Genomic DNA, 11,730 nt, shown 5'->3' with positions numbered 1-11,730 from the left:
TCGCCACCCCCGGTGCCATCCCAAATTTAATGTACTATAATAAACAATTCGTTATGTCCTAGAGCCTAATAAACAGTAGCTGTTTAAGTCTTTGTCAAAAAAAAGAAAATCACATTGTAACATATATGAATCCATATTAACTTTATAACATTGAAGAATATGCAATTAATATTTAATTCTTAATTTAATTTTGCCAAAAAATCCCAGTGTTGAAGTAGGTATATATATCATGCTGTTTCCTGAACACAGTTTATTAACGTTTCTGTAGTTCACATTAAATCTTCTTTTCATTAACAGACAGTTAATCAGTGTGAAAAAAATAGTTTAAGTTTAAAATGCAACATTATGTCTACATCTGTGCAAGTAATGACCACAGTGCAGTAATGAAAGTATTCAGCAATCATGACATGAATTCATGTTTTTACCATGTTGGGGTTATTTTCTTTCATGGATTAGGGACCCTCTAAATAACCTTGCCACCCCATTTATAAAAGGTTGACAGAAGTTTGCAACTCCTCAGGGTTAACATGGGATTGTCGTGTATTGGTGAAAACACTGTCCTTGAATCATTATGTGGCACAACTTTTTTGTGCATGAAACAGTTACAGTGGGTATAATAATACTTTCTTCCTCACTTACCTGTAGCCCGAATAATCACGCACGTCTTGTTGAGTGAACTTTGGCGCGTTGTACAAAGTGAAACCATCCTATCACACGTAGCGAGTAAAGACAAGCCCATCAAAAAGTGATGTGCGTTAGAGAGGCGGGACTCAAGAAATGCAAAGCCAATCATATTAGCGATGTGACTTACGGAGGCGGGCATTGCAGAGAACGAAAGCTGTTAACCGTTTGTGTACCACATAGAGCGTTATTTTTACAGAACGGGATTGCAAATGATTTCTAATCTAATTTAAATGATTTCTGACAAAAATATAATAAGTAAAAAATAGAAAACACAAGAACAAGACGGACATTAGTGGTTATATATGAATACAGATTAATTGTTTGGTCGAAATTATTGCTAGGGACAATTCAGTCTTCTCTGAATATTGGTAGGGACATGTCCCTAGCGTCCCACCCTAAATCTACGCCCATGATAATGAGAGTATAGTTCTTATGCTTATCTGCCTAGAAAATCACAACTTTTAATTTTCCTTCGGTTTTAGTACACGAGAAGAGTCAAGTTTATAACAGGAAAAATATTGAAACTCTTTGATTATTTTTAGCACGATGCTAATGGTCTAATCAGATTCAATGGATTATGCTAAGCTATGCTAAAACTGGTACCACCAGACTTGGAGATCGGCTGAATGGATTCCAAAATGGTAAAAATCAAATGTTAAACTCTAGGGGAGCTGGAAAATGAGCAGATTTTCAAAAAAAGTGGAGTCTCCCTTTGAAGAAATGTAACAAGAGCAACCGCCTTTTACCATTTTACTAATTTATATGATAGTACCGCTAAAAATGTTGTAACTGAAGATTTAAAGGTTGCTTATAAATTACTAAAAAAGATATTTATTTGGTTAATGAAATATGAAACATACAGTACCATATTACACAAGCATTATTCACATTAAAATAAGTTTATAACCAAGGCACTCTGTGTTATATTAAAAATCTTTAAAAGTCTTGCCAAGTTAAAATCATGCAAATCCTACACATTTATCTGTAATATATTATGTGCAGTATTTTACACCAGTTTAACTTTGGTTGTCACAATGAAATAAAGACTTGGAAACTTTTGAAGTAGCCTACCTCGTTTGAACTTTTTTCACGAGATGACTTATCCCATACCACCTATTTTATGCATTATTCACACTCAACTAATAAATAGCAAGTGTACCCACAATGACTGAACAAGATTTAACTCAACAAGTGAGTCAGAAACGTGAACACTTGCGAGTGGGACAGTAGTGGCCCCTGATGCAATTTCCTGTATACACGCGCGTGGAGGGGGTTTGGCTCCCGGGGTAATCTGACCCCAGAGCCCTGCTCTTTAAAGAAATAAAGGATGAACTTACTGAATGGAGATTCGCTGCTGAGTACAGAGCAGGACTGAAAACCTCGACGGAGCGATGCGAATGCAATCTTTACAGGAGTTTACAGATGCGCGGCGATGTGATTTGAAACATTAAAGTGATCTCGTGCGGTCAACGGAAGGACAATCAAAAGGTAAGCTGAACTATTGGTGCACCCGCGTGTTTTTAAGAACTGACTGAATAGTTTGTCTTCGGCTCAAAGATCATGCAGTTTTTTCGACGGCTGGTCCATATGGGTAAACTGTTTTACAATGTTAACGTTGTAGACCCCCAAACCGCATTGTTGTTATTAGTTGGCATGCTCGCGGTCTGTGTCTATGTAATGTAGGCATTATTGAGTGAGTCTGACACACCTGTGCATTCTGCCGATTTATGCACGAAAGTAATCCCAACATTTCCTACACGTGTCATCCTTACGTTTTGTAGCATAATCTCTCGGTGCATGAACAAGTGTCACGATTACGGTTTGTGAGGCTATGTGAAAGGCAGTAGCCTAAGTTAAGTGATGGTCTAGTTTGCAAGCAGCCTATGAAAGTATTGCTGTTTATAACTGTACATGTGCTCACGTGGAGCCTTTGATCACAATGAATGAGTTTGATAACAGCTGACCTTGAACTCGCACGCGCATTAGAGAGCACAACAAACAGTCAGTCAGTCAGTCAAGAGGTTTCTTCGCAATTTAATATTTCTAACATAAATATTTATATTATGAGACTTGAGTGCTTAAATCTCTCTCTCTCTCTCTCTCTCTCTCTCTCTCTCTCTCTCTCTCTCTCTCTCTCTCTCTCTCTCTCTCTCTCTCTCTCTCTCTCTCTCTCTTTACCTTTACTATAGTAAAACCATACTTCATATCCTTACGGCATTACAACGATTGTAGTGATATTTATGGTTTACATTATATAAAATTTAATGTTTTCAAAAAAAAAAGTTTTAGTTTTACTAAAATAGTGCTAAAACTTGTTTCTGTAGCTTTATAACAAGTAGAGCGTTGCATTATCAAAGCAAACGGCATTTGTTTGATCCCAGGGGAAATGCATAATTATAAAATGTATTATATAGGCTAAATGCACTGTAAGTCACCTTGGATAAAAGCATACAAATTATTTATGAAGAACTTTAAACCTAAGCTTACTAAAACTGTTCTTTAAAGCCTGCATCGGTCAGAGCCTTTACAATAAGATTGTGTTGTCTTTGTGTGTGTGTAGGTAACTGTATTGAAGATGTTTACACCTCAGCATGGAGGAATGTCTGTAGGCTATATTTACTGCTCAGGCTGATAATAATGAGTGTGGCTAGTTTACAGAAACCTGTTATTAGGCTGAATGCAAGTCTTCCTGTAGACCAGATAAGATGAGAGCAGCAATGGTGGAGAGAATATTGGAACTGCGGGTGATTTTCATGGCTCATCTACAGTTGTTATGAACTTTCTATGTGATTCATGCAATCCAATCTATTTATACCACCACTAAATGGGTGTTGTATTTTACAGCAGATGTCCTCACTCCTAAATATGAAATCTGTGCAGTCTGGGGCTGCAGCGGTCGGAGCTCTATTTTCAGAAGTGTCTTTTGGCGTCATTGATGCTTTGGCCCTAGATTCACTCAGAGCCGTTTTTCAATTCACGTTTTACTTTATTCATTAACAAGCACGCCAAAGGTGACAGTGGCATATATACACTGTCCAGGTAAAACCTAAAGGATGTTTAGGTAGGAGAAAAAAGAAATAAGTTGCACTAAAGAGCTTAAATAAGCCTAAGGTGGTTTCTGGGCTGGTATCGCAGCTTGGCCAAGTTGGCTTTTAGCTGGTTTATCTGGTCTTCCTGCCTAAATAGCTGACAACCATCAAAACAGACAAGCTTGGCCAAAGGGGACCAGAAATGAGAAACCATGGATGGAATCAACTTTTTCAGACCTTTTCAGAATTTGTACCAATTTAAGCTTCCATGAGAAGACAGTGGGGACAAAAAGCATCTGCATGGTAGATTGACTTTATTTAGCTGTTTTCAGCTACTTTGAGTTAGTCAAGCAGGCCTTTTTTTAGTTAGTCAGACCTCCAAAGCTGATGTTATGGGTGGCCATAAATTGTTGCATGGACACCAAATGGAAAACTTTGTTGCAGACCGGAGAAGTTGAAACAAAAGCAATGAGGTTCAGTTTGGAAGATTGTGGCGGACTCACTTTTAAGATGTATAGTCTGTGGAAGAACAAGTAGTTGGAAAGTTTAAAGGCTGCTCGCTTCAACCTGTAATACAGTAGCTATTACAGGTATTCATTTAGAAGATCACACACAGACATAATAGCATAGCAAACACTGTGAATTTAAAGGGACACTCCACTTTTTTTTTAAATATGTTTATTTTCCAGCTCTCCTAGAGTTAAACATTTGATTTTTACAATTTTGGAATCCATTCAGCTGATCTCCGGGTCTGGCGCTACCACTTTTAGCATAGCTTAGCACAATCCATTGAATCTGATTAGACCATTAGCATTGCGCTTAAAAAAACCCAAATGTTTCACTATTTTTTCTATTTAAAACTTTGAAACTCCGAAAATAGTCCCCTGCCATTGAAAGTTATTAAGGGGACTATTTTCGGCTGCTTCTTAATATCATTGCGCCTCTTACAGTCATGTTACAGCAGCAAAGTCTTTGATTATTACACCAGAATGAGAGTATAGTTCCTAGCCATATCTGCCTAGAAAATCACAACTTTTAATTTTCTGTCAGTCTAAGTACACGATGTAACTACAGAAGAGTCAAGTTTTAAATAGGAAAAATAACGAAACTCTTTGGTTATTTTTTAGCGTGATGCTAATGGTCTAATCAGATTCAGTGGATTATGCTAAGCTATGCTAAAAGTGGTTGCGCCAGACCTGGGGATCAGCTGAATGGATTCCAAAAAGGTAAAAATTAAATGTTTAACCCTAGGGGAGCTGGAAAAGAGCATATTTTCAAAAAAGTGGAGTGTCCCTTTAAAGAAGTTTTTAAGATGTCAAATAAATATTTGGTGTCCCCAGAGTGCGTATTTGGAGTTTTAGCTCAAAATATAATATAGATAATTTATTACAGCATGTTAAAATTGCCACTTTGTAGTTGTGAGCAAAAATGTGCCATTTTGGGTGTGTCCTTTTAAATGCAAATGTGCTGATCTGTGTACTAAATGGCAGTGCCGTGTTTGGATAGTGCAAATTAATGGGTGGTATTATCCCCTTCTGACATAACAAGAGGAGCCAAATTCAATGACCTATATTTTTTACATGCTTGCAGAGAATGGTTTACCAAAACTTAAGTTTCTGGGTTGTACCTTTTCCCAGTTTCTAGGTTTATACAAGCACTAGGGGCCCAATTATAGCACTTAAATATGGAAAAATAGTCAGATTTTCATAATAGGTCCCCTTTAAATACTTGAAGAATAGATTACTGGTCTAAATTGTTGATGATAATTTATTTGTCCTTTTAAGGGGAAATTTGTTTTCGGCATACACACATATAAAGCTATGTACAAGACAAGCACATTAATAATAACATACAGTCATTTCTTTCAAACTAGAGTTCAAACAGTTTTGTCACGTTCATGCACACCACACGCACATACCATATACCACGCAACACACTTTTCCTGTTGTTTTGATTAATTCCATCGGGATGCCAAATTCTTCGAAAACCAGTTTGGTCTTGACACACACAATCCAGAAAAACAACAGAGGGGATTTCACATGATGTTGCGATGATATCATTTAATCACCTAATCGCTTACATCACCCCAGCTGCACGCTCAGCAGAGATTTAGGGTGTATGCGCCCATGTGTACATGTACGTGACCCAGAGCTGATATGCAACGTATTGAAATAACAGAGGTGGTTTTGTTTCACTGAATGATGCACCAGAGATGTGTCCTGGTTTCCCAATGACCTTTCATGACAGGCTTATTGTTTTTGCCCCTCGTGATTTGAATTGGATGATATGATTTACCTATTCCACAAGTGTTGTAAAATAGTTCACATTGTCTCATTTATAGGACACTATGGGGCATTGCTTTAAAGTGAAAAGCTATGCAGTAATCTGGCCGCGACATTTTGTTGCTGTATGGAGATGTATGAGAGCTTTCATGGCTGTTAGATCTTTTAAGGAGGCACTGCTCTGGAAAGTCTCTGGCCTTCAGATAGACTGAGATGGAAGCATTATGAGTCATTACAAGAGATCTCAGTTCTGACACACTGCTTTATCCAATGCAATGTAGCCCTATAAAATCTGGCTCTGCTATTTCTGTTTTTTTTTTTACTTTTTAAAGGGACACTAATTTTTCTAATCTATTGAATCTGATTAGACCTTTAGCATCACGCTAAAAATAACCAGAGTTTCAATATTTTTCCTTTTAAAACTCGACTCTTCTGTAGTTACATCATGTACTAAGACCGATTTGCAATTTTCTAGGCCGATATGGCTAGGAACTATACTCTCATTCTGGCATAATAATCAAGGACTTTGCTGCAGTACCATGGCTGCAGGAGGCACAATGATATTGCACAGTGCCCGAAAATAGTCCTCTGCTATTGAAAGTTACCAAGGGGACTATATATCTTCTCTGAAAAAACGTTTTAGCGCTCTTTCTCTCTTCCTTCCACCGGGTCAAACATCAAGCTGCAAAATGCGTTTTTTCCCAAAGCATTAGCACATAGGTTTAAGGGGCAAATGTATTGTTTGCGTATTGCTGTCAGCTTTGACATTACAAGTTGACATGGGTTGAGCTCCAGTAGCAGAAACATTGCTTCTTTTGACCTCCTGACAGCCATGGCTGCCTCCGCCAGGCTACGTTTCCCAAACCATAGGTTTTGGTTTCAGTCAAGTCTGTACATAACTGAATAGTGAGTTATAGTGCTTTGGTCAGCTAGAGGAATCTGTCTGTGAGCCGCTTCTGTAATTTGTCAGAAGGGCTATAGTTACGACCATGCTAATTGCAGAGCGCGACAAGAGACAGTTGTGCCGCTCTGCAGTTTAAATGTCTGCCGCGGTAGAGACTTCTGGTGTCACTCTGTCTCATTTACCGTTTCGCTTCCAACTAGCTAGCAACTAGTTTATTGTCTAGTGCAAAGACTATTATATTGTCAAAACGTCAACCTTTACTGCTTTGAAGTTCATCAGAAACATCTTATTGCCTTCATTGTTGTGACTCCCACACTCACTATCCCACATTTGTATTGTAACATTTCATTTTATTTTCCCACCATATGAATAGAGCTGTTTATCCATTTTTTAGACATGGAGGTTGGGATATTTGCGACAGGCTACATTTAAGCTACAGCAGTGAGATGATCTACGACGCTTTGATTCGACGCAGTCTGTCAAAGGACTGCAAAGGCCTACTTGCCCATTCTGTTCTAACAAAACCTGTGATTGAGATACAGACTAATTGCGGCCTGTCAGCTTCACCCAGGTAAAAAATAAACTGTGCTTTCAACTATTCAAGAGCTTGTCTCCTTTGAGCTGCCGCATTCTTTATCCCTTTTTCGGGGGACTGAGACCCCCCTCCCTCATACTGGTAATGGGACTGTCATGCAGAAAGACTCCATTGTGTGGGCCAGGATCCTGTTTCTCCCCGGGTCTGTAATTAAGAAGGGATTGCTTGAGCAGGGATATTTAGGTTGCTGAATATGGGGTAGAGATTCTGGATAGACTGTCTCCACATGTATAGTTGGACATATCCTATCCCAACACAGTTGCATATTAGTGTATTAGTGCCTTTTAGTGCATGTGCATATTAGTTTCTACTGTGTGTAGTACAGTACAGTGTGTGAGAAGGGAGTCTTTGTTAAATTGTGTCATCTTTGTAAGCTCACAGTTCAAGTTTGCTTTTCAGTGGTTACCAAGGTGATCAAAAAAGTGAGCTCATTTGAAGGGAGGGAAACAATAAAAGTGAGGTGAATAGAAACCCTTGGGCCCAGAGCGTTTACCATCACAGCGATGATGTCAGCAGTGTCCTCATTTTATGGTAAATGTCAGCCTTGGATAACAGGCATTTTGGCCTCATTTATAGTAAACTGTCTAATGGAATTAAAATCTAGTCTGTAAAACGCTATAAACGTGTCAGTCAATTTCTTGTCAGTCACTATGGAGGACTCTATTAATGTTAATAAACAACCAGTTAATAGTGAAAATTGGAAACTAGAGTGTTACCGTTATTTTTATTAACTTACCAAAGTAAACTGAGAAGGATTCATAAAAAACATGCATTTTAATGTTAGACTTAAAATTTTGATGTTAAATCAACTATTGTATTACAGTATACATCATCTATACTTTCAGAAGTAACTTTAATTAAATTACAGGAAAAAGTAATTAAATTACAGTAACTAATTACTTAGTAAATAGTTACACCATCGCTATCTCACGAGAATTCATGCATATTTTACGAGTTGGCTAATTCGTATTAATTCATACGACCACATTCGTAAGCTTTGGAAAGATGGGCCTTGACCCCTGTGACGTTGGGGTTAGGTGCGGGGTTAGGGGTTCGGTTTCGTTGTGGTTTTTTTTTCATGAGAATTGTACGATTTTGCACGATTAACTTCATATGAATTGATACGAATTAGTAAAATATGTACAATTTCTCATGAGATCAGGCTGGTTTCATCCTACACTGGCTCTTACCTGTTAATATCGGGGCTTAAAGATTAGTGCTGCAAACACGCAGTTCATGTATGAATTGTGTGAAATCTATTTACGTATATATGTACATATATATATGTATATATATATATATATATATAAAATATTTATTTTTAAAACACTCAAATAAAACTTAATTTTGAATTAACTATGACAGAAAATGAACACATACTAGATTATTAATGAATTAAATTTTTTTTTTACCTCTAACGGGAATAGCTGCATGATGAAGTGAAACTAAAGGGTTAATAAACACAAAACTGAAGCAGATGTTGTAGAACGTCTGGCGAATGATGATTGATTATTTCCCAATATTAATTACATTATCTTAAAGGAGTGTAACTACTGTAGCATGTAAATAATGCACATAAATAAAGTGAGCAAGAGTGCTGATTATATCTAATCAACAGGCACGTGAAACCCTAACAACAAGTCCACTTACAGTTCTCACGGACACGCGTTTTATCAACTGGCTATCTTCCAGACATGACGGACCAAGTCTTTATCTCATTTCGGCTGTGTGTTGCGCTATTCTCCGAGATGTTTTATCAACTGGCAAGTTATCCTCTAGACAGTGACGGTCCGGACCACGTCTTTCTCATTTCAGCCGTGTGAATATATATTCAATATATATATATATATATATAATGGTCTGAGGTGGTGCGAAAGAATAGAGGCAAGAGTCTAATTAGCATATTCATAGATCTACGTATACTAAATGAGGCAAGGGTGTAGAGTTAGATTCAAGCTGTTTTAAAGAATTCTGGAAACATGCAGACCACTATTTTCATTGTGTTTGAGCAAAAACTCCTCGCTAACTCGCTCAACCTGACAACTTCCCACCCTGTTCATAATAGATTTTTCCATCTGCGTTGCAGGTTGGCAGACTGGCACGCAAGCACAGATGGCAGAGGTGATGGAGGGCAGCACAGCAGCAGTGCCCAACACCTGTGTGGACTGGCAGAAACGATGCATCGCCCTGGAGACGCAGCTCATGAGGTTTCGCCTGCAAGCAGGAAACATTCGCCACCTACTCGCTGAAAGGGTAAATAATGGGTTTAGAATGCACCCCATTGTATTGCAGTTATGCATATGATCCATTTAATTTATATACCTTATCTTTCTTGACCAAAAAATAACCCTTGTCTTGGGTTGGACTGTAACACATGCACTTTGACTGTGAATATCACATGCTTTATGAAGGATAAATAACAAAGTAGTAAACACAGCTTGCCACTGTTAGTGTGCTGTGGTGGATTGCATCTCATGACTAGCACATAATGTCTTTTTAAGGAGTGAACTAATTGGTCACAGGACAGTATCAGAGTATTTTTAGCCGGTTTTCAACTCACTAAACAAAAAAAAGCATTTTTCAGCAAAATGCTATAAATCTATTGAATAAATATATAAATGTGCATTCATTTTTGCCTTGTTATATTCATTTAGTTGACTAGTGGTATACACTGATAAAAAAAATCAAAGCATTTATGGCATTAATAAAACATTTACTGTACTTTGTCATATTAAGAACACTTTCATTGGTGCTGTCATCCTTGGGACGTCATCGCTGAATTTTTTTGACAGCGATCAGCTGTAAAATGTTTCAGTTCTGCTCGATTTTCGTTGACTTCGCGTAAAATAATGGAAAGTTTTTCATAAGAAAAACTTTGACCTGGGGTCAATGTGTTAGCATGACAGAAGCTTGATGCTGTCTTGTAAGAAAAAACAACAGCCGGCATTTTTCCGTTGCCCGAGTTGCTAACGATTCTTCACCGCCACAGACAACCAACACAGGTTTAACAATGCCATCAAAAGTATTATTTTGTTTTTGTTTGTTTGTTGATCACGAAGTACAAAGTAGATGAGGAAAACTAGGATTCCATGTCTACGCGTCCCCATTGTTGTTTACAATACGTGGAATGGTGCGCTGTGATTTGTTGAGTGGATTTATTGCATTCTGCAGACAAGGAAAACTGGGGTTTATTACATTTTGGAAAAAAAGGAGAAAAGATGACAGAATAACACGGCGGATATCAGAATTGACTTTTTAATACTGACCTGATACAATACTGATTTTGGTGGTAACTAAAAGCGTTTTACCCTACCCTATCTCATGGCAAGTCGTGTTAAATATTTGATTCATTTGTACGTGTTATTGACACGATTTTCCAAAGATTTGGTTAGATTTGGAATGTAAATTTATGTATTGGATTCTAAATGTTTTTTCTTCTGCTTTTAAAACAATTTTCGCTTGAATTTGGGTTAGAGTTGGGGCTAAGGTTAGGATGTCTGAAATTTATCAGAAAGTCATTTTAAACCCAACCCCAAGCGACAATTGTAAAAAAAAAATAGGAGAAAAACAATAAAGAAAGTCGTGCCGCGGACACGAAAAACTATTTAAAAAAAAAAAAATTTGCTGAGTGAAATGATAAAGACATAACACAAATAAATTAATCAAATATTTCGTGACTATAATAACACGACTTGATTGGGTCTAAAATATCATTATCATTACACACTCTATAAATGGCTGGGTTATTTTTTACCCAAAATAGGTAAATATTGGACAGAACACACCGCTGGGTTAAATTGACCCAATACTGGGTTGTGTTAACCATACTGCTGGGTTATTATAAACAATGGCTGCATAACAACAATCTAACATTGGGTCATTTTTAACTCAGTATGGGGTGTTACCCATTATGGGTACAAAAATAACCCAGCCATTTTTAGAGAGCATAGCAACGTCAAATGTAATGGGTTTGATTTTAGTATGTACATGCACATGTAGTAATGCACAAAATGATCAAGTGTAAAAATACTGACTGATTTACATGTATGCATTTGGCAGATTAAACTGCATTCAATCTTTACATTTTTATCAGTACCTGTATGTATATTCTGTGGGATCTGATGTAATAATTGACCAACTGAGCTACAGGAGCACTGTAGGAATGACCTATAATTCGCTTGGGATGAAAAAAATGCATAAATGTACAGAGCAGTTAAATTAACACTGCTGGTGTAT

At 37.4% G+C, this 11,730-nt stretch overlaps 1 protein-coding gene across 1 annotated transcript in view; it reads left to right on the top strand.

The window, feature by feature from the left end:
• The first annotated feature begins 1,984 nt into the window (after positions 1-1,984).
• Positions 1,985-11,730, top strand: part of plekhh1 (pleckstrin homology domain containing, family H (with MyTH4 domain) member 1) — a 46,625-nt gene continuing 36,879 nt past the window's right edge. The window contains exons 1-2 of the mRNA XM_065288531.2: positions 1,985-2,172; positions 9,581-9,747. Of these exons, the coding sequence (XP_065144603.1) occupies positions 9,607-9,747 (141 nt within the window). The 5' untranslated portion in view covers positions 1,985-2,172; positions 9,581-9,606. The remainder of the gene's footprint in view (positions 2,173-9,580; positions 9,748-11,730) is intronic.

This window comes from Paramisgurnus dabryanus, chromosome 17 (genome assembly GCF_030506205.2).
Source record: "Paramisgurnus dabryanus chromosome 17, PD_genome_1.1, whole genome shotgun sequence".
NCBI lineage: Eukaryota > Metazoa > Chordata > Actinopteri > Cypriniformes > Cobitidae > Paramisgurnus > Paramisgurnus dabryanus.
The sequence above is the reverse complement of the archived record's forward strand: the minus strand, read 5'-3'. Positions and strand labels throughout refer to the sequence as shown.